Source organism: Fringilla coelebs, assembly GCF_963513975.1.
Source record: "Fringilla coelebs genome assembly, chromosome: 1".
Classification (NCBI taxonomy): Eukaryota; Metazoa; Chordata; class Aves; order Passeriformes; family Fringillidae; genus Fringilla; species Fringilla coelebs.
Window position 1 is genome coordinate 70,366,113 of NC_140028.1, and position 24,023 is coordinate 70,390,135.

At 40.7% G+C, this 24,023-nt stretch overlaps 1 protein-coding gene across 3 annotated transcripts in view; it reads left to right on the top strand.

Moving 5' to 3' along the window:
- GRB10 (growth factor receptor bound protein 10) overlaps positions 1–24,023 on the top strand; it is a 144,593-nt gene that overhangs the window by 13,219 nt on the left and 107,351 nt on the right. For all 3 annotated transcript variants that reach the window (XM_084214070.1, XM_084214071.1, XM_084214072.1), the window contains one exon: positions 22,813–22,910. In XM_084214070.1, the coding sequence (XP_084070196.1) occupies positions 22,860–22,910 (51 nt within the window). In that variant the 5' untranslated portion in view covers positions 22,813–22,859. The remainder of the gene's footprint in view (positions 1–22,812; positions 22,911–24,023) is intronic.

Consider the following 24,023-nt stretch of genomic DNA (forward strand, 5'->3'; position numbering starts at 1 on the left):
ATCAAATGGACTTCCACCGTGACGTGTGGCTTTCTAGTGTGATGTAGAGAAAAGGCAAAGTAGGCTGCACTCCCACCCTTCTCTGGTGAAGATGATGTGATGGGTGGGGGAATGTCTAAACTCACAGCATGGCTAAATCATGGCTCTGAAAATCATTACTGATATCATTATCTCTTTGGAGTAATGCTAACACTTTCTTGGAGCTGCTATGAGGCATCTGTATGAGAAAAGCCTGCAGTTTTTGGTGGATGTTTTGCCTGTGTGATGGTTTTGTCACTCTGTGTTTGCTCCCACGTCCCAGCTCGTGGAAGTTAAATTCTCTCAGAGATGATGGCTTCTCCAAAGGTGGAGGAAGTGTTATGAAAAAAATGGGGAGAGAAGGAGTATTTATACCACATGCATAGTAAACATCCCACTTGTGATACAGGTAGCTAAATTGTGTCTAAAACTTCACCTGGCTTTAGTCCTGGTCTAAACCACAAGTGTTACTTTGAAGTGGATGTTTATGTGCCATGTCCTGTGGCCTGGTGGCCATTTGGACAGTCAGGGATTTCAGAGATAACCACCTGAGCAGAATGCTTCTGCTGAATTCAAACAGTGGCAGAGTTGAACTCCATGAAATGGCAATGTGTGCTTACCTTTCTTGACTTCAAGTGTCTACACCTATGGATTTTATTTCTTAAAACCATTTTATTTTTCCTTCTTCTATTTTCCAGCCCTGTTACTATTTAGGAGTGTTACTATTTGCCTTTGGGGACTGTAAGCCTCATGGTCCAAGATCCCAGTATCTGCAGTTGTAGATCTGCAAAGTAGAGAGCAGAGGGTCATTCCTGATAGAGAGGGATGGGCACTGCCATTAATCCTGTAAATCCACTGTGGGTCCCTCCCATGCACAGAAACCTGATCTTAACTCCTGCATCTTAACATCTACATCTCCTTCCTTTGCTGTGATATTTACATATAATTCCTACTTCTTTAAACAAGAGGGAGTTGGATCTAGTCAGATATGAGGAAAGCTGCATGAGCTAGCCTTATGAATATTTATCTTTGCATCAGCATCTTACTCAGGGATACTCGAGAAAAGATGACAAATGACTGTCTTTTTGACATACACAATATAAAGCAAATGCAATTTCAAAGCCTCCCTTAAGCCTCTGTGGCATGCTTAAATTGATGCAAATGGTGGTGGTCAAACTGGTGTGTGGGGAGGGGGGATGAAGAGAGAAAATTGTCTGAATAGGATGATAGTGATTGCAGTTATGTCTAATCAGAGTTCATTTCCTGTAGATATTCCCAGAGGTTTTGCATAGTGAGAACAAATGCAAATGCAGTTTGGAATACACTGGTGCTCACAGTCCATGAGCTAAAAAAAATGGAAGAGATTGAGGTTTCATTGGTTACGCCTGCCCCTGCCTACCCCTGCCCAACTTCCAGAGATGCTTGCTACTGAGTAAGTGTAGTGCCAAGCTTCAGAATGATAGGATTGCACCTTGCAGTACCTTCAGAATGATAGGATTGCACCAGTTAGTTGTGCTGGTTATCTTCCACCCTCTTCTGCAAGAAGAAATTTCTCTACTCCTCGTATCCTTCAAGCAGCTGACTGGCAGTGGAGCCATGAGATTTTGATCTACAGCTTGTGGATTGAGGCTAAGCATTAAAAAATACACATGACATTACAGTCAAAGTGATGTTTCTGCTATTTGTTCTCCAGAATGAGACTGAAGAGCAAAATTCATAGGGCTGAGGGTATGGCCCATGTGTCTCTCTTTTGTCAGGTTCTGGTTTGTTTGTGGTGTTAGGATATAGCCAGATCCGTGTATCAACAGAGGCAAGTGTCGGTGTTATGCTTCTTGGAAAGGTATTTTGACACCTAAGGGTTTTAGTTGGTTGGGCGTTTTCTAGTGTTTTTAGGACTGAGTCCTTTCAGCCCTGAAGGTTAGAGTTGGTATGCAGCATGTTGGTATTCTTATTTGGTTGCTGTGCTTTGAGAAAAGAGAGGAGACAATGCGTCTGTTAGGCTTATTCTTCTTCTAGCACAGATGTGGAGAGAACTTGATGCAGGTAAACAAGTCAATGAAAAGCTGGAGTGTAGCTGTGTTTCTAATGGCAGCTTGGTGGCAGTGGTTGGGGGAAACTGCTTATTCCTCACAGTCTTGGGTATTGACTCACTATTTTTTTTCCCCTTGAGCAATTTTAACTTGGTGCTTCTCTTTTATCTTTTCCCTGTGCCCTCACTCCACCCAGTACAGTAATATTTTCCTAAATCTTTGCTTTTTAAACCTTTCTGTTTCTTCTGAAAGTTGTGGGCATGGAGAAGATATTATTCCCTCTTTCTTTGCAGCAGCTTTCATAGTTTTGAAAGATTTCATCATGACCCTTACTTTTACTTCTTTTGGCTGAGCTCCAGTTAATTCTGTTTTTTCTTTTTTCCTCCCAGATGTCATGTTTTTCTAATTCTGTGATGTTCCTATTGCTTTTGCTTGGATTCTTTCCAGTTGATCTTTTCTGAAATTTGCTGAAGATTGGGTACAGCTTCATGCTGGAAGCTTTATCAGCCACAAGTAGAGCAGAACTGTTGCTTCATGATTCTCACATATGTTCCTCTATACGTTCCTCTATGGCATTTTCCTCTTTCTCAACAAAGAATTTTCCAGTTTCTAAAACTTGCTTTGAATTAAGCTTCCAGCAAGCTGACAGCTTTAAGTTAGCAGCTTCCCCAAGTTTAATAAGTATCATTTTTTCCTTCATTATCTAGATCATTAGTGTTAGAATAGTATGGGACCAGGGCAGATCTCTGCAGAGGTTATGCAGTATGTCAGGCTATTATGTGAGTATTTTTTTTGACATTCCAAGCAAATATAAGTCAGTGCAGTTGCTCAGTCACTTTCAAATCTGCCATAAGATGACTGTTTGCATTGATAACAGTAAGACAAAGCTTTCTTATCTTTTTGTGAGAATAGCAAAACCACATCAAAAGATTAAAATTGCAATGTCAGGATTCAGATTCAGTGTCTGTTGCTTCTGTGTTCCTAAAATACATTATTCTGACATAGTAGGATGTTGAGTTGGTTTGACTTAGCTTATACATGAACAAACAGTTTTTGTTGAGTTCAATCTTTTATTTTCTTCTTGGTGCTAGCAGATGGGTTTAATGGCAAATGTGCGAATTACGCAACAAGTGTCATTCTTAATGTTTTTCTTTCCACTCTTTTCCCCTCTCACTTCTGTAGGAAATCACTGTTTGCCATTCTCCAGCCTCTGCTACCTTGTCAATCCACTATGGACTTTCAAGAATAACTGCTAATGATTTGAAGCTTTGAAAAAAACCCAAAAAACAACAAGTTGATTTTTTTTTTTAAATCTCATTTCTCCTATCATCACTAGCAGTAGTTAGGGTTTATTTGTTTGGGTTTTAATGTTGTTGTTGTTGTTTGTGTTTTTGAGGGTTTTTTGATTGTTTGGTTTTGTTACCTTGTAACTTTTTTTGAGAAAGTGATGAGTTGACTGACCTTTCCCTTAATCATTATTTTATTGCTGTGGAATTACAGAATCAGTTTTTGATGTGTCTTGTTTCACTTTCACTTACTTTGCCATTGCAATAGTTGTCTGCAGGCTATTGCTCTTTTAGAGGAGTGCAGCCTCTGCGTGACCTCTTTACCTAGCAAGACAAACTATTGCTTGCTTTTTGTCATGTATGGGCAACAGCAAAGCTTAAATATCTTGGGTCTGAGGATTAACTAAAAACTGAAGATGAGAGAGAATGAGCACTCAGTGGCAGAAGGCTCTCTTCAAACCCAGAACAAATTCTTTCATCCAGAATCAATATGCTGAAATGGTTAAAGGGCAAAAGGCTGAATCTTTGCCTCAGCTCTTTTGTCAGACTTGAGTTTGAGAGCCACATCTAGTTGGTGCCCCTGATCAGCTCAGCCATAACTCAGAAGCCATGAAAGGTTTTACACATATTGTTTCTGCTACTGTCTGAGGTTAGAATAATTGAAAATAGAAAGTACTGAAATATACTGATGAACCCAAAATGCCTAGATAATGATATGATAAACTAAAGGCTTAGTCTTGTGTCACCACCAAATCTAGAAGCGTGTTGGATAAGGGGATGTTGACAGAGTGGAGAGAGTGAACAATGCTGATGCTGTTCACAAAATAAAACCCTTCTGAAAAGGAACGTACAGTTTCAAGAACAGATGGTCTAGTGGTAATAGAGACTAACAAATTTTTGTTGGCTGGCAGCCGTCTTTCAGGTTAGGATTTTGTCTTTAAAGCTCTTTCATAGAGTTGACTTCCTTGCTGCAAAGTACTTGGTAAAAGGACAGAGTAAATTCCTCCTGGGACCTTGTTCTTCCTGATTTAACAGAAACGAGATTACAGTGGAAGCGCAAGGTGAGGGCCAGTCAGCTCACGGTGACAGGTAAGGCTTTGTTGGAGCAGCCTATGGATATTTTGGATTTTATTCTGCTCCCTGCCCTCCAGAATTAGCATGCTGCAGGACGGTTGTCACCCCTGTGATGGAAGGTGGGAAGACTGACTTGGAAATATGCACAAGTCTTGCTTTGATCATCTCATTTCTTCTGCAGAAGAAGCATATTGTTTGTGAGACAGAGCTTACATAATCCTCCTTCTGTGGTGTGTGTAAACATATTTAACACAGGCCTTTTGTTTCTTGACTAGTTTAAATTTAATCCATAGTGTATGTGCAGTGTGGAAGGGGACAGAAGAGGGGTGAGTTAGAGTGCATTTTAGATTTATCCTCTCCTTCAGTGCCCCAGAACTTGTGTGGACGCAAACCAAGCAAAATGGAGATAAAATAATCCCGTTCTTATCTTCTATCTGTGCCCTAAAGACCAAGTGACTGTCTCTAATGAATCAGTGGTATTGCAACCCTCAGTCTTTCCTTGCCGGGTTGGTTCTCTTGTTGCACAGTAGCTGAGAGAGAGACTTTAAATGCAGCATTAGCATATAAGCCTGTGCCTTTTTTGGCTGGCTGTTAATGTTTAAAGTCTTTAAAGTCGCCCACCAAAGACAAGGCAGAAGAACAAACGTTGGCCTGGGTATGTGGCATGTGTGTTCTTGTTTAACATCGGAATTTCTGGTATGGCCAGGGATGCATGCCAGCTTTGGCAGTACAGGGCACAGTTCAGATACTTAAGTACTGTACTAAAAATAACAGGACTATTTTAGACTGGGACCCAATTAGGGAGAGAATGACTTGTTGCTCTGCAATAAGTAATCTGAAGTAGCAGGCAGGCTGCAATGAGCACGTAAACTCGGCTGTTTTGCTTGCGGAGCTCCCAGTTTTGACACTGCTTCCTCACTGTTTTTGTTAGATGCTTTTCCAGAGGTTAAATTAAAAAAACAAATGAAAAAACACACCCCAAAATGCTCCTTTTCTGAAGGCAGGCTTTATGTGCTTTAGTTCATATTTTGATATTGCAGTGTTTAATAGCATTACAGCTCCTAATCTGCCAGTGCTGGCTTGGGAAATTCCTAGAAGGCAGGGAGCAGGACGTGAGGAGTGATGCTCTCTCTCCCTGGCACGCTGAATGAGCTTCACTCTGCCACACAGAAGGGCAGCAAGGATGAATTTGGGCAGTCAAGGAGCAGAGGGGCTGTTTGAAAAGAATTGTTTTTACCTTGGTTTGCCTCCTGGGCATAGAGGAGAAGGGGAGTATGGTTCCTGAAATTTGTTTCTGCTGCTGTTGTTGCTTTTGTGTGTCAAGAAGTACAGTGAAAATAACTTGCACATTTAACCTCCTGAAACAAAGCATTAGTTTACACTTCACTGGTTTCTCTCTGATGGTTTTATTTTTGGTGATGCTGCTGGCTGCCACCTTCTATTAGATCGCTTGGATTTCAGTGAAACAAGTTAGAGGAATCTGCATTTCTCAGTGCACAGTGCGTGTGGCGTGATGGGGAAGGGACAAGCATGCTCCAGCATCCAAATCCTCTGGTCCTGGAGTGCTTTCAAGTGATTGGCTGCGTCTGATCGCAGTTTTCTGCCACTGATCAGAGTGGGCTTGTGTATGAGGGAATGCTTTATGGAGCCTAACGCAAATGCTGCGTCGGATAGACTTGAGCTGATGCTTGAGATGAAAGCGAAATGCACCTAAAATTTCTATTTTTGTAGACATCTTTCTAGCATGCTATTTTGAGAACATGAAAAAGCCAGAATCTTTCTGGTGTTGTGACTCTCAGGCTGTTTTGAAAGTAGCTCTACTTTTTTTTTCAAAATAAAAAGCTGATAAGAGGTGTTCAAGGCTTTGTTCAGCTGCGGTCTCTTAGCAGCTTTCAGTATGGTGTTAGCCTTAAGTTGTGATTTTGGGAGGACTTAATCATGCAGGAATCATGTTCTTTAAAACCTTAGAATTCAATTTGCTCTTGTCTGGCCTGAAATGCAAAGGAGGGGTCTTCCTAGATGCCAGTTATGAAAACTGCACCTATTGTATTCATTGCTAAAATGTATTGCATCATGGACGTAGTAAAGTCCCAGGGAAACAGTGGGACAGGCACTTTGGCCGAGTGGATCACGTTGTGTGTTGTGGAGAGCCAGCATTTTGGTGTGTGCTTGTCAACTTGTGGGCTACATGTATTCTTCCTTCCGCATGCTGCAGCAGCCTGCAGGACTTGCTGTTAAAAGTAAATGTTACGTGGAGGATGCCTAGCAACTGTAGTTTTTAGGTCTGTGCCTAATTGTTAAAGGTGCAAATCTCTCAGATGGGTGCAGTTTTTTCTGGAGGATGCAGTGTGGCAGTGCTGAGGTGGTGCTTTGGCACCACGGTGATGTGGCCTCCAGCTCTTCTTCACCACCATCCCCATTAGGTTAATGTCTAGCGCCCACAATTCTCAGGCAGGAATATTAATTAGAAAAGAAAAATGTTGATTTGAATTGCAGTTGCTTAGGTAGAAAGCCTGCAAGGAGTTTTTCTCTGCTTCTAGACCCTTCTGCTTCCTGGTGAGCTGTGCTGCAGTAATCTGGAGTGCGCACATCTATTGCTATCATTGCCATCCCTTATGAGCTTTCCCCAGCACTTACCTAAACTATTATTATTATTATTTTAACACATTCATAAATCCAGTCACCCCATGGGAAAGATTTTCAGGTTTCCTATCAATTTCAGATAATCTGAATTTTTCTTTTGAGAGGATAGGCTTATTCTCTGTGCATTTTTTCTGTGTCCTCTATAACTGACTTGATGTCTGCCTTCTTTTCCTTCAGCTGTCTCTTTTCTGTGCCAAATGATCCAGGACTGTTCGTTTCTGCTTTAGGAATTCCTCTTCTCTGTACTCTTTCTAATTCTGTTTTACCCTTTCAATGTCATAACAGCCCACAGTTTTCAAGGAGTGGGTGTGCCCTGGGTTTAATGACTTGTCATGATTCTGCTTTGCTTGTGGCAGTTCGTTGATTCTTAATACTGTATTTCCTTGTGAGATATTTTCTGCCTTTTTTCACCCTCCCCTCCCTCTTTCCTCTAAGATGATACTTCCAGCAAGACTTCAGACTCCTGAAACTTAATTCAGTGGTACACAAAAGCAGGGTTATTCTTCTGGCACATTGGCTTGAGTTTGTGGAAATTAAATCAGAGTTGCCCTTTTGGTTACCCATTTGCCTGTGATCATGAGATCCTTCTGCTGTGCTTTGCATGAAGCTCCAGCTCTGACTGAACACATTATACTGCTGGCAAACTTCGTGTCACCTCCCTGGTTGTCACATTTCAGAGACCTTGAGGATGTGATGAAAGAATGGCTGCTACAGTAATTCTGAAGACTTCTCTTCAGAAAAAAAGTCTCTGTGTTTTCCTACCTTGTCTCTGTGTTTTACTTACCTTGTTATCCTTTGGCTGGATGCTAAGGGGGGAACCACTCCTGCAAGCTACAGCAGCTCAGGTCCTTCTGAGAGTCTCTAGGGATAATGCCCACTTGTGTCTCATTCATGCAGTGTCATAAACCTTGGGTGGATTTGAGTCATAACTTCTGCAAAAGCTGTAGTGACATTTGCTCATGCCATCTTATTGTTTATTCATGTCTGTGTTATCCAGTTTTAGCTAGTTCTTTCAGAAAAGAAGTTTGTTCCTAATTTTTAAGTTCCCTGGATTTACTTTGAACTCATTTCTAAAAGCATGTAGTTTAGCATCTTTTGTGCTATGTCCAGATCCCTTTAGGTGCGACAGGGTATATACAGCAATTAACAGCTTGATAGTTTGATGTTTTCCTTTTAGACATCTTGGCTGAATTATTTCCATTGTGTGATTTATAACAATCTTTTAATGCTGCTCTTAAGATGTAATGTGTGAGCAGTTATTTAGTATACATGGTTGCCTGGTTGGCTTATCTATTTTGACTTTTTTTAATGAACAAACGTAGTATCTCTTAGGGAGCTAACACCAAAGCAGTCCTTTTCTTTCTGTCAAGAATCCTTGAAGACGTTTGCAGTTGAGTTTTGATATGAGAGGCGGGAGAAAGACTTGATTGCCTGTCTTTTGCAGCAGGGCTGGTAGCTGATGCCATTATAGTCTGGTCTTTGGGTTCAGTCGTGTCGCCCAAGTTCACTCTGGGCATTTGCTTGAAGGCACCATAAACATGAAATTGATCTTCACTATTCTGACTTCTGGGGCTCCTGCCTTAGATTATAGGGCATGCCTGCATCAGTACATCCGGGGTTTAATTTCTGAACTTGTCTCCTTCCTCTGCATTGCCTGGTCTCAAATTACTGGGACACCAAGTTAACATCTTTGAGTATGCTTGGCAGAACAACCTCAGAGGAATGTACTTCTTGGTTAGAAAACCTAAATCGTCAAGTTCTGCAGCAAAAAGATGGATATAAAATTTCCATACCTGAGTAAAAAGTCATGCATCCTTCCCACTAGCAAAAGAAAAGACTTGGGAATCTCTCATGTATCTTTTGCAATGTTTCTAGCACATAATTAAATGCTGCTTTCTTGTCCAGTCTGAGAACTTGTTTATGAAACCTAATCGTGCCCTGTGAAACTCAACACTTTGCTGCTTAATACTACAGCTTTAGTGATACTCGATGAGGCGGACGGGGTGCTTTGTGTGTCGGCTGTTTCAGGCGTCGTGAAGGCTGAACGCAGCGCTTCCTTCGCTGGCACTTGGAGGCTTCACCCATTCCTGGGGAGGGGGAAGAAATGTTGATCTCAAGGGTCAACCCTGTAGCAGATGCATCCTTAAAAAAAATAAATAAAACAGCTGAGTCACTTGTTCATTCTTTTTCTTCCATGCTGCTGGCCAATCCCAATACCCTTGTATTTCATGCAGGAGGGAGAAGGCAGACAATACTGTCTTTTATTATTCATACCCTGCAGCTCACTATCTTCTTCACAAAATATGGGTGGCGTCTGTCTGTCTCCACTTCGTGGGAAAGATTAACAACAATTAAGGTCAGCAATTAAGGTTGTGAAAACCTTTGAATAACTGCAACATCTGTTCTTATACCAGAATAAATAAAATAAAGCTGAAGCTCTAATTGCTAACAGAGTACTTGCTCATATCTGTTTTGTAATTGTGGGCTTGTGAAATTCATGTTGTTAACTGGTCCCTTGCTGGCCACCATCACTGGTCAGCAGTCAGTGCAAGCTTCCATGCTTTTCCCCAGAACCACGTGCTGAAAGTGAGGGTGTTGGATGAGAAGTGGGAACTGTGTGTAAAGTGAGGGACTGTTGCAGTGGGAGTCACACGGTTCCTCAGTTGGGTGTGGGATGTTGTCAGCCCCTTACCTTGGACATAGCAGTTCATCCTCTGAACTTCCCAGTCCATTTCAATGTCAAATAAAACTATTTTTCCTAAACTGCTCTTGACTCTGACTGTTTTCACTCTTATTTTGAGACAGAACAGGGTTGTTGATGGGAAGGTTACTTTTTTTCAGTTGACTGTCGTTTTTTCCATAAGCTCAGATTTGATGGCAAGAGGGCACCTGAGTGGTCTGAGATGGACATTTTTAGAAATAGTTATTTCCAGTGCTGCCTCAATGCCTGACTTGCATCAGGAAAAAAAAAAAAATTACAAATTAAAGAGAATGTCCTTAACTTCAGTTAAGACCATTCACTCAGGTAAGGCAATTTTGGTATAAAAGAATGTTCCTTGAATGGAACATTGAATGTCTGATGAATGGAGTAGACCATTCCACTTAGAAGGCACCTATAGTGATCATTCAGTCCAACTGTCTGACCACTTCAGGACTGACCAAAGGTCAAAGCATGTTGTTGAGGGCATTGTCCACGCTCCTCTTAAATACTGTGAGGCTTGGGACGTTGACCATTCCTCTAGGAAGCCAGTTCCAGTGTTTGGCTACGCTCTTGGTAAAGGAAGTGTTTGTGTGTATCTAGTCTGAACCTCCCCTGACTCAGCTGTGAGCCATTCCCACACATCCTGTCACTGGATATCAGGGAGAAGGTTTCCGGTAATGAATGACACGCTTGCTTAATTTTGTCTGACTATATGGGGTGATTTCTTAACTTGTCTGCAGTGCAAATGGTCAGCGGTGTTGTACTTTCCATCCGGAGAATGAAAACTTCAGTGCTGCTCCAGTGCCAGGCGCTGGAGCCCAGTCCTTCTTGGCACATGTGGCCTCCACAGAAGGGGTTGTTTGTGTTCTGACTTGGCGCAAAAGCAGAGTCATTCTGCGCTTTCCAGTTGTCTTTTTTGGTGTTTTTTAAAGTGGATCTTATTAGGCATTTAAACCTCAAAAGGTTTAACCTGCCTGAGGTCGATCTGTGTTAAGACTTAGGGATCTATCATCAAAGTCTGGTAGAAAATTGGATATGTCTTTCTGTCCCTTAGGCCATGGGAGCAACTCAGGTGCTTGTTTCCGGCTATGCTCAATATTTCTCCCTCCCCATGCATTGGTAGTGATTTTCTATAATCCTGCATTTCTTAACTTGAGCTGCAAAGTCTTTTCTGACCAAGTGCTGCTATTTGCTGTCATAGGAAGTATTAAATCTGTGTCATTTCTGCTGCTTGCTTGTCCCACTGAGACTGACCGGAGTGTTGGGTTAGGCAATGTGTTGTTGCATTTGTGCAGGAGCAGAGTATGAGGTTATGCCCGCAGCTTAAGAGACAGGACTAGGAAGTTCTGCAACTGGGACCTTCTCTGGGAACCGTGGCTGTCATCACCTGCCACAGAAAGAAGAGCACTTCTGTATGGAGCAGCCTTCTCAAACCTGACTCCTGAGAGGCATCCAGCTTCAATAAACTTCTTCTTCTGTCTTGTGTTTTGGAGAGAAACATTTTGCATCTGTATAATGAGGAGGTTGCCATTTGGTTAAATGGGATCGTCCTCATGAGAATTGTGCTGCTCATTTTAGGCTGTTGACTTATACAAGTTCCTGGACTGGAAAAGATGCATTGGCAAAGATGTTGCAGGAAACAAATGTGATAGTTTCCAAGACATAGTGCAATTTATTTAAGACCAGTTATGCAATAAAGAGGAGGGAATATCGGGCATGGGTAGCAAATTCTGTGGTACTACTGTCAATTTGAAGGAGATGAGGAGTATTACAAGCTAGTGATTGCTGGGATCTGTAAGCATCAGAGCATTAGGTAAAGGGAATATTCTCCCTCTTCCAGTGACAGAAAGTAGCATGAAAGCCTGTGGGAGGTATTTGTGTAAAACAGGCAGTTGTGTGAAGCCATCTCTTCATGCAGAGATGGTTTTTAATAAAATAGAACCACTAATTAGCGAGGCTGAAATGAAAATCGAGACTTTTCTCATGAATCTGTCAAATTGATTTTATTAATGATGAGTGAATGCTTTTATAGTAGCAAAAAAAAAAATTGGAATTGTTATTTTATCAATTAACCGTGGCAATTAGAAATTCAAATTTGTGATATTCACAGAGGCTTTTGCAAGAGAGCTCATCTCCTCCTTTCATAAACATTTTGTTATATTATGCTGCAGTGTATTTTGGGAGAGGGAGAACTTTTTGGAAGAGCGAAGTGTGAACAAAATCTCTGCATCAAACAGTGAAAGAAAGGGAAGGGAACTGAGATGTTTTTATTTTTCGTGAGGTCGTCTGAGTTCTGCCATGCCATCTTGCATTCTGTGCTGCTTCTAAAGGATTTCTTCATCTAGAGTTCATAGAGTTCAAGGCACATGTAAGTGCATGTGTGTAATATGTGTGTATAATATATGTATTATACACATAGACACACTGAGTGGAATTAAGCCATAAATGATGATGGGAGAAACTGAAGCTTTGTCAGGATTTACTTCTGCAGTACAGAGAGCAAAAGTCTGGGGATAGTGCATGACTGGCCTTGTCCAGAGAATTTGCAGTTTCAGGGGACTGGGGAGGGATTCCTTTGGCTGTTTTTTTGTCTCCAGATCACGGATGGCTACGTCTGGACCAGTTTTTTTAATTCATGCTGTTGTCAGTAGAAAGAACCAGGCGCTCCAGTGGTGTGCTTCATTGAATTGTGTGGGTTGTAAGTGGCTTCTTGAGCTCATCTCATGCAAGGCCTAGCTTTCTGTGACATCCAGATAGCTTCTGTGAAATGAGATGGACTGCACATAAGGAGAGCCTGTTTCTCCTCCCTGACTGATGTGGCAGTGCAGGCGTGTGCATTTCTCCTGTGCGCATACCACCACCACCACCTAGGGTACGTGACTGCCTTCATATCTTGTAATGGTGTTGTGCTCAGCTCCATGTGCAGCCAGGATGTTGATTTGCTTCTGTGGGCCATGTACTACAGGCCTTTGAAACGATGTTATGTGGGGAGGACACTTACTTGCTGTCTTCTCCCTCCTTTCTACTGCTGCCAGTACCAGCTGGACAACCTTGGAGGTGGGCGAATGCAGTTGGGACCTATGTGTGGGTTCCAGGCTTGGAGTACAGGTGTTTTGTGGGTTGAAGGACGTTGGTATACAGGGAAGGCACTTTGGCTGCATCTGGAGCCTACACCCTTGGAGAACAAATGTTCCTCTGTGGCAGCTCTGGAGTCTGAAGGTTAACCAGGGATGTTCCTTGTTTAATGCATATCTAGTAAACCTTCAGTGTTGGGGATATTCAGCATTTCATACCTCTGTTAAACAGCCTCATAAGGCCTAAAACAAGGCCTGATTTCCTTTATGCCAGCCTGAAAGTACAGTAGGGAAGAAGTTGTTAATGTAGGTGGCTTGGTGAAATATTCTAGTCAAGTTATTTGGCCTGCTAGTCAGCCTTCGATATGTAATCTTTTGGTACTGCCAAAATACCATTCTAATTAAGTTGACATAGTCTATGAAACCTGGGTGGTATTACTTCAGTTTTCTTCCCTGTGCTTTCCAGCACTGCATTTTGAAAGGGTTGGTGGAAGCTGTGACACTTGCAACCTCACCACAGTCTTCATTAAGCTGGGATTTTGGTCACCTTATGACCTTCAGAATCAAAGGAAGAATATCTTCTTTCTTCCTCTCTGCAGGTACAAGTTAATAGCAGTAAATAAGTCTCACTAATGCACACGAAACATGTGATCAGCTGGCCAGATTTCAGCTTTTTGTTGAACATTAGCTCTTGTACAAAATATTAACCTATTCTGTAGGTTTATTTTCTGTTTTGTGTACACTTACTTGAAAAAGCTATGCCCTGTTTGTCCCAGGGTGGTATTATATTTGCAAGTAGGTCAGCATACTCGCTTTTGAGATGTCAGCTTGAAATTGTTTTTCAAGGGCTAAAAAACGTAAGAGGGTAAGAAAGACTTCTGCATTGCTGATATCCTTTATTTATTTATTTATAGAAATTCTTAGCCTGTATTCAAGAATAGGGCACCAGTAACATTTTAGTTGTGTTCTGAAAGTCAGCACTGATTGCCTTGCTGCTAATCGTAAGCCACCCGTGGATTTGAAGCTTGTGTGTTGCATAATGCCAGCAAATGCATTTGAGATTACAAAATGGTGTTTTTGCTCTAAGAAGAGATTGCTGTGATTTGTTAGTGAGGCAGCATTAAAGTACACATGGGGTATCTGTGACATCAGTATCTTTAAAGTACGAGCAGTTTTTTTGCAGTTGAGCGAGTTCTGGCACTGCTGGTGCTTCATTGCATAGGAGTGAATGGGTGCAATCTCCAAATTGGGTAGTTTTTTATGTTCCAGTCAGTCAAGGGTGTACATATTCCTTTAATTTCTGTGTGTTGTCCCATGCACTTCTTTATTATAGTCCTCTTGAGGAGACAGGATTTTCTGTTCATCTCAAGACAAGGACAGTACTTGTTGGAGTTGCCTCCTTGCACTCTTTACAACTAGAAGCAGAGTTGGTCTTTGCTTGGGGTTGATGTAGTCCAGAGCTCTCCTGGCTCTGTTGCATTATCACTTCCAAGCCTTTCTGTGGTAACCCTTACCCTGCTGTACATGAGAGGTAAAAGGGGTTTGCTTGTTTATTTTTGCAACTTGCTGCTGTTACTTGCTCTAGTGTCCTCATCAGAATTGTTTCAACAGCTGAATTCTTTGGAATAAATAATGTTTGGGAGTAGTTACCACAAAACTACTTGGAGGTACAGTTGATGCTGGGGAATGCATCTCTGCTCACAGAATGTGATAATTTTTTTTCAGAGGCTAAGCAGAAAGTCTTTTTTTTGAGTGCTCTAACTATAGAAATGAGGTATACTGAGAATAACCTTCTCACTTAAGTGTATTTTTTATGGTATCTCAAAAAGATACCATCTTAGTGAGTAGCTTGCAGTTTGAATTGAAATGTCTAAACTTGCCTTCTGGCTTCAACCATTTGTATGGGATGGGACTATGTAAATCAACCAGTGCTTATTCATGAGCATAAATCATAGATAACTGTAAAAGCCTCTTCAGTTGATTTTCTTCAAAAACACAAGCTTGATGTCTGTATAAAAGCTTCTGATAATCCTAGTTAATAACTCTTCCCAAAAAGTCTTGTACCAAGAGAACAGCAAGTGATACATGTACGATTACTGTGTTAACTATCAGCATTAAAAGCTATAAACTGTCAAAGTAAAAACCTTAATGTCTGATGTCATTGGTCCACAATAATGAAGCTTTAAATCCAGGAAAAGTATTTTAGCACACCTGACAACACTGGGGAGCAGGAGAGACCCTAAGGAGGGATGTGAATGGTATTGATAGATATCTGCCTGTTGCTTTCTGTGCACGAGTGTGGGTGTTGGTTTTGAAGTCAGCCTGATGGTCAGTCCTCTGTAGCTAGCATGGTGTAACAAAAACCTGGCAAGTTCTTTGAGAAGCTATGGTGCCACCTGCATAAAGATCCAAGGAAAGAAAAATAGGCTGTGAATAATTATGGTGATTGATGGATGCATAATTTGGATGAAACAGGCTTAAAATGCTTGAAAAACTGATCAGTAGGTCATGTGATAGGAGATTGCCTTTTGTTGTTTCTCTTTTTTTTATATCTTTGTCCTTTGCATCAGCCAGGAGGGGAAAAAAGATTTCTGCATGCTTTGGAAGATTCTCCTCCAAAATGAAGGAGTGTTGTAGAGAAATAAGGGAGGAGAAGTTGGGAGCAGGGCATCCTTGCTGCTACTCTATGAGTTGAAAAGTCTCTCTATTAAACCTTTGTATATATATTTCAACTATTATTATGCACTACTCAGCTGTTACTTTTACAGCTTGCTAACTTCTGTCTGGAGGCTATAAAAGTAACAGCTGAGGAGTGCATGCTACCATCTTGTCACCTTAGTAAAGGCAAGTTGAGTCTGGTCGATCTGTCCAATGGATGTTAATGGATGTTTAGGCATGTAGATAAGATATGGTTTCAAACAGAATCTGTAATGATCTGACTTTCCTTTAAAAAAAAAAAATCAAACAAAAAGCAACACTGTGCAAAGGCTGATGAACTTTAATTGTTTATAAAAATGTCTTGTGTGTAGTTTAGTCTCTGAGCTGGGGGGTTTAGAGCCCTTGGCTTTCAAATCCCACTGCAGAGCAGAGGGAAGGACCATTCACACCAGTTGCCTGTTGGAAGCATAAAGGCTCAGTAGTGTGTTAAATGCAAAAAGCAATGTTTTGGTAAGTATGCAACAAAAGCAGACTTTAGTTGAGTTGGTACCAGAAGGTGAAAGTTAAGTGCCTTTGAGAAAAACTTTGTATTTTATTTGGAGATCTGTCTGAATGTTTGACTTCTGTGAGATGCCTGGAAAGCATTAATTCTCACGGATGTGCAGTAGGAAAGGTTTGCCAGCTCCTAATAGCAGTAAACAAAGAAAATGAAAGTTCACAGGTTGCCTTGGCCAATGTAATAGTTAGCTGCCACTGGAGAGGGGGTGATGCTGTTCCCTTCCCCTCTTGCTCATGGTCTCCTGCCATTCACACTGTGCCAACTGAACTGCCTGTCAGATCTAAGTTTATTGCATTTGCTTCCTTAGCAGAACACTAACCCAGCAAAACAAATGCGTTAATTAACACAAGCTGAACTCATTAAGGACCATACATGACACAAAAGGGAGAGAAGGAGGGAGTGCTGTGAAGCTGCTGGGAGGAAGTGGAGGAAGAAAGCAGAGCAAGGGCTGATGAAGAGAGTGGGATGTCTGTCCTGTTTTTGGCAGTAACAAGCTATTAAATCATCTTGACTGTTGTATAACTTCACTCTTAGTCTTCAGGTTGGATAATAAAAGCTTAAAATAACATAAGGAAATAATTATTTAGACTGCTTCCCAAAATTATAAAATTTTGGATTCTGTTTTACGAGAAATGTGACTAGATTGGGGTGGGCAGGGAAGGCAAGGCAGTGACAACACAGAGAGAGTGGAGACAGTTTTTGTTTGGTTCTCTACAGGCAAAGGACATAGTGAGAAAGCATGTATGCAAAATTGGGGACCGCTAGTCATGGCATTGTCAGATGAAGTTCACCGTGGGCTGCCTCACTTTTGTACCTCTCATGTTCCAGTCATGCATCCTTGCACCTTCCCTGCCTCTGCATCTGGCTTGCTGGTGGGATTGTCTGCTGAATGCTACATGGGTTTTTATTTCAGTTTCTGTCTAATTAACATTTCATTTAGACTTTGGGACAAGTCTCTGTTTAGTTGCCAAAGTTCCTGCTTCAAAGCTATGGATTTGAAGCTATTAGGAGACAGAAGAGGATTTTCAGTGATCAAGGAAGACAGTGAAACTGCAGAGTTTTGTCAGTATTTCCGAAGTTCATTATAGGTTTGGGATTTGTTGTTTGGTTTTTTGATTTTGTTTGTTTTGTTGGGGGTTTTTGGTTATTTTTCTTTGGGGTTTTTTTCTTGGTTTTTTTTTTGGTGGCGTTGTCCAATGTTGTTGGGCTAAATACTGTTTTTCTCTCAGGACCTTATCTTTGCTGCTAGTGAAGATGTTCTGTCAGGAGGTGAACATGAATTCACAGGCTATGAGTCTTGAGCCCTTTCGAAATTTTAGGCAGATTCAGAAAACCAAAAAATGCTGAACTGCATATATGTTATTTAATTTTATTTGGCAAGGCTCAAAGTGGGATGGCATCAGCTCTTCTGCGCTTCTTCTGAAGTATGTATCTGTTTTGGCTTTCAAAAGCCTGAATTGCCGTTGCCAAGATTCTTCACTTTCTGGCAAAAGTACAATGGCAAATGGCTTCCTTTACAAGGTGTAATATTTAGACTAACAGCTTTGCAATTAAGAATGGCAAAAGAGAATTATATTCCCTTTTTTTATAAGACCAGATTTTTTAGTATGGTTTCGTGGGAGTGTTTGGACGTAACTGAAGGGCTTTTGATTGATGATTTATATTTTGAACAGTGCTTTTCATTTTAGTGCGCAACACTCGCCTGAAATTTTAGCTAGAACAATGCTTTGTTTTCAAAGATGTTCAAAGTATTCCTCTAGTTAGGCAGTTGCTCCATATCATAGACTTGCAAATGCCTTTTGGGTACATATATATAACAAAATGGGTGTGAAGATACCAATTCCTGCAAGGAAAATGGGGAGAAACTGGGAAAGCTGCAGGTATTCTTAAATATTACCTGCTGCTAATCTCAGTAGGCCATCAGGGTGTTGACGTTGACGATTAAGTCTTTTGTGGTTGGAGAGTGATTCCCTTCTGGAGTGTTTGGGGATGTGTTTTGGAGGAAAAAAAAAACTTTTTTGAAGGGAAACTAGCCAGGTATTATTTTTTAGCATGGGCAGACTGGAGACTTTGGGTGTGAGAAGGAACATTCAGAGCTGGGGAGAGAAGCAAGTGTGTGTTTGAACTGAGTGAGTGAGAAACTTGACCGCCTGAGAAAGTGTAAAATGTTTGAGGGGATGAATTCAGTCCTGCTGACCAAGTGGTCCCTTAGGGAGGGTGAAGGGTATTCTCAGTGTTGTAAATTGACACAGTCTCTACCTGAAGCTATCACTAAAAGAAGGGAAGATGAGAAATCCTTACATGTACTGATTGCTGAAACCATGATGAAATGTGATGGCAAACTTCTGTGCTGCCAAGGGTGTTTTAGTCTCCTTGGTCCAACCAGCTCAGGAATCTGATGGCACTTTCTTTTCAGCCCACATAGTCATTCAGGCTTCGTTTTTGTGAGAAATTGTCTGGATCTTGCATGCAAAAGCACATCTGGGTCTTGGAGTATCAGTGCAGCTGGGGACATTGCTAGCTGTCAGGTCTTTCCACTAGGGAAAATTCACTGGCGTGCCTCATGCTGCTTGTATCCAACTTTATTTCCATTGTAACTATGGCAATAGGAGTAGACTGGTAAGAAAGTGCCAGAGTATGGGTACTCATGCTTGTGTTGCAGAGTGTTGCTTGGTGTATCCATAGAACTGCCTCACCTCATCCACCGCATCTTGTAAACCTGTTTTGGTGTAGATAAACACCTGTGCATGAGTGGTGTGTGCGTGTGTGTGTGTGTACACACATGTCTGCAATAAAAAACAGAACACTCTCCTAGATGGTTTGAAGTAGTGGGGAGCCTACAGCCAGGAGAACAGCCAGATGAAGTCTTGGAGATTGCTCCTTGTGTAGACTGAGAAGAGAGGATCTTTTTCTCCCTGGGTCTTCAAGATATAGTCCAGTAGACTTAACTCAGACAGTTCTGTAGGTAAGTTAGGGAGAATACTTTTAAGACCTTGTTCTAGTTTCTTAGGAAAATCCAGATCTGCAAAACTTAATTCAGTATTGTGGGGAGAAATGAATGGTGATACTTAATGTCTGAGAGAATAAAAGATACACATTAAACAGAGGGAAAGGTTTTTAACTTGTATGTAAAACCTGAGATCTTAGATAAAAGACTTCAGGTCAAAATTAAGGCTGTGCTGAAGCTTTTCCCCCTTCCTTCTTTCACAACAGTTCAGCTACAGAAAGCAGAACATTATAGAAGAAAAATGATGAAATACTTAAAAGGGTATAACATTCAACAAATTTGTTAAGTTACCTTTTATAAAAGAGCATAAATCCAGTTTTCAAGAGCTCTGGAGCTTGTCTTGCAACTCTGCCAGGTTAAAATCCTTTTTTTTTTTTTCCTCCTCCTCCTGTTCCTAACTAATCGCAAGCAATTGCATTTTAAAAATTATTTTTCTCTTGAATTTAAAGACTTTGACAGATGGCACATGTAGAACCTGGAAAACTTCCTGAATTGGCAGAGTGACCATACCCCTGCCATTTTCCTATCACAGTATCCGTAGATGCGTAGGCTGTGTCTGCTTCCAGAGTGCTGGGCGAGATACCGTTTCCTCTGCTGGGAATGTGCAGATAACAAGTGATAAATCAGAAAAACATACCTGGTGATGGGCTTAATTTGCAGTTAATAGACAACTTAATCTGCTGGTTAGCTGAGTAATTTGATTGTGACTTAAGCAACCCATTCAGAGCAGTGACAGTCTCCAGGGTGCATACCTGCAGTGTTTTCCATGCAGGATTAATATCAATCTTTTAGATCATGTGAGTTTGTTTAACACTTTTGGGAGGCTGAGACATCAAAGCTGTGCCTCACAATAGTCTGTTCTTTATTCTGGAGAATGTTATACCAAAAATTAGTCTCATGACCTTTGAAACGTGGTTTATCATGACTGTCCTTCTTTCAGGGCCTCTGTCCAAGGCAGAGCTCTGAAGCCAATAAAAACACATGAAATCTCCTGGTTCTGAGTGTGCACAGGCTGTCTCAATCATTGCTGCAGGACAGTTGTTCTCACTGCTGAATGTCTTGAGTTTTGTAACAGTGATTGACTAAGTAGCTTGTTTCCTATTTACAATCCTTTGGAATTTCCCTCCCTCATCTAAGGCATTTTAGGAAAAGGGCAGTAACTTGGCACTTGAATACCTCTTTGTGATTTGTGCTGTGTAAATTGTGTGGAAAAAACATGTATGTCTGTGTGCAGCTACAGTCTCTGATGAGAAGTGACATGCTAAATACCATATTTAAAGACAACAGCACAGGAAAAATGGATCTATTTCTCTTTTTAAGGTCATGAACACATGAATTGGTGTAGAGTTCTGTCCCTATGAAATTTATTACTTGTTGATGTGGTATAAAGGACCTTAAAGGTGAGCAAAGGCTTTTTATATTCCTGGGGTAGGACTAGGTTGATAAACTGTTTTTAGACAGATCATAAGATGAGATCTTAAATCAGTGTTAATGTGTGACTGACCAGGAATGATACCATCTAGAGATTATTGCTTTCCTCTGTTTCTGCAGCGTTAACAAATGAATACTCAAGAATGTATCAGCGAAGCAAATGGTTCTTGATAAATTATGCAGTCTTGACTCCAACTATTGTTTGGGGTAATTTATGATCTTCCACTGGTGTAATGGAGCTGTGGCATAAACTGCAGCACGCCCTAGAGTAGACAAATTGGTCTGGTATTGTTTTGGAACATATTTAATCTATCTTGCTGTAAGTGAATTGGAGCCTTTTGCTGAAATGTCAAAGGACCAGTATTTTGATATTTAGTCCTAAATAACCTAGCATTAAATTTGCAGCAGTTGTGCATTTTCCTGATGTCTAAATACTGAAGTGATAATAAACATAAAACTGTTGCAGTGTAGAGCTCAATTCTTTTCCCTAACCCCTTTATTTTAACTTTTTTTAGTCTTGGTGGGTTTAGAGGCTAATAATACAGATCTCTTTATTGATGCGTTTTACCAACTTCATGGCAGCTATTTCAGTGGCTTGTTTAATTTCTCTGTAGATGTGCTTATGAGAAAGAAAAAAACTGGTACTCCCCCAAGTGAAAAGACTTCTAAGAGCTTTTGTTAAATCCATGCTTAATTCGCCCTGAACAAACTGGGTGATTAAAGTGAAATCTTCAGATCAATCTTTAAAACTGACTGCAAACTTTTAGGTGTGGAGAAGTAGTTAGAAGACTATAGACCACTCTTTATATGTTTAAAGACTAGCAACGTGTCTACAGAGTTGGATGCTTGATGTGGCCAACCCCCCCTTTGAATCCTGTAAGATTTTGTTGGTTTTTTTTTTTTTTCCATAGTATTTGCTTACCTAGAATAAATAACCAGATTTGTGCATATTTGGTTAAATGGGTTTTCACACTTGCTGTTGCCAAAACCAGTTTCCTCCTGGGGTACTTGGCTGGATGAATTGATCACTGCAGAAACCCAGTAACTGCTTCCTGGAAAGAAGTTCCCAGGACTTTGCCTGCCTTACTGATAGAGGAGAAGGCTGCCATAACTCAGCCAAACTCATCCTGGACCTTGGTAAAATAAAGCTTCCTTGACGAGTGCATGGTTTGTGGACCACAGGCAGGAAGTCATCCAGGAACAGTTTGTCCAAGATGTTTTTTTACCCTTGTCCCTCACTTAACTGTCCCATAAATTTTGCAGCTTTGGTTCGGTGACAGGTCACGCTTACCAGAGAGCAGTGGGTAGCCTGTTTAAAACTCGGGCTTTTGTTTTGAACACATAATTGATAATTAACAGCAAACCAGACAGGAGCTTGCTTATGGTAGAAGTAAAAGTTCTGACTGTGCTTTGCAGCCTGCTTTGTCTTCCCCAGTCATACCTTTTTCATCTACTTGGAGGTGGCATCACTTGTCTTACACTGCAGAGGTGTGTCCACCCCTGCAGGTAGGAAGAAATGCTGGAGCAGCAAATAGTGCTTTATTTATTTACTTACTTATTTAGATTTATTTTTGTTTCCTTTTTATGAGGCAGTTATAATAACTTTCTTGACGTCGTCTTACCTTCTTATTTTTAGTTCTTTAGCCATATGTACCTCTAAATGTTTGCAGATTCCTTTTCAAGCTCTATTTGATCACAAAGTAGTGCTTTAAAGGATACACAACTCACCTTGCAAAGTTGCTGCTAATAATCACTCAGAAGAACAAGTGCAAGACCTGAATGAATTTGTATGTGACAGTCTGTTTGATATATTGTGTGAGAATAAAACCACGGGGGAAAAAGCAGACAGGAAAGGGTAAAGGTTAGAAGCTGTGTAGCCAGGCTTTGAAGGCTGATGCTGCATAATGATCTAGGTGATCTTCTGGGTTTTTTTCAGCTTAAATGATTCTGTGATAAGTGACTGTCATCTTAATTAACTCAGAGATTTCAGTTTTCTTTCCACAATTGCAAACATAGCCTCAGGTGGTGAGAGCCAGTTTTCAAATGGCTAGGGTTTTGCTGTGAAGGGAGGCCTTCATTTTTGCCTAAACAGTGGAAATAAAGCAGGAGCCACACAGCCTGAGAAGTTATGTTGGGTTTTTAAATGAAATATCAAATGGAATGTGTTTGCTAGGCTACAGGCAGCAAATGTGCACATTTTCTACTTCAAGTTGATGCAAATCCTCATCACCTCATCTTGATCTTCTTGGTCTCTCTCCTCCAACTGTTTTCAATAATAAGTTGATGAAATGTCTTCAGTATGGTTTCTGACAGTTTGTTTGTACTCTGCAGGTCCTGGGAAGCAGTAGATGTGATTTGAAGAAAAATTGAAGGAACAAATGGCTTTAGCTGGCTGCCCAGACTCCTTTTTACATCTTCCTTATCGGATAGTAAGTTGTGAAATTGCATGTTCGTGTCAGCTTGTAGCATCATATTGCTGTGTGCCGGTGATTGATTGTGCATTCAAACTTTTCATCAAACTGCTAATAGCTGTCTGGCAATTCTCTGGGTTTTGCTAACATTTTGGAAGCAGAGCCTCTGTTACCATCCTGTATTCGAGTTCTGCTGCTGAAAAGACTGGATCTTTAATATATAAGGATTTGATATTTGTCTAAAAAATAGCCATTTCCTAATTGGGAGAAGGCACTTGTTTCCAAAGAAAAGGTGGCAAGCTACAATCCCAGTGAAATGCCTTGCATCAAAGTGTATCAGTTTGCAGAATGCTATATTTGTAGGAACAAAGGCAGAGATTTTTACACTTGGTTACATCCTATGTTTTTGAGTCATTGTGCTGTATCTAAGCAGCCAATATGGCATATTACAAAGAGTATATTTTAAAAACCCTCAGCTAAATTGAAAGGTACTTGACAAAAATGCATGTAAAAGTTCTGTTTTTTCCCCTGGGCACTTTTAGTTGGCATAATGCTTGCTTTGTATTTTTTATGAAACTGTAAATTGCTAGTTTGGATGTGATCTTTTCTTTGCACTTTTTATCTTCTGTTTTCATAATATGATTACCGCCCTGAGAATTCAGTTATGGTTTTGGACCCTGCAGATACACAAATAATTAAACAGTGTCATGTGACATTAAAACCTTTTCCTTTTGTCCCAAGAGAAACATTGCTAGTAGTGATTACTACAGTCATGCTACTCATTTGGAAGAAAAGCAAAAAATTAGATTAAAACCAACATTTCTAAAAAATCTCTTTAAGATTGGGATTCATACATGTTGTGTAATATGTCAGCTTACAATTTTGTTCCCCAGCAGGAAACATCTAATTAGTTATAAGTCTAATCTTAGTATATGCTGAGTTGTCAGCTGAATGTACCTGAATGCTTTTCCCGATAGCAGGAAAAACATAACAGTTCTTTTATAGCTTCTTTTGCAGCTATAAAAATAGACTGGACTTTGAGAAATTGGATGTCCTGAAAATCTGTTACTCTACTTGGAGTTTAAAAGAATATGTGAATAGATGTGCCTGGACTTCATAATTTTGATGCAC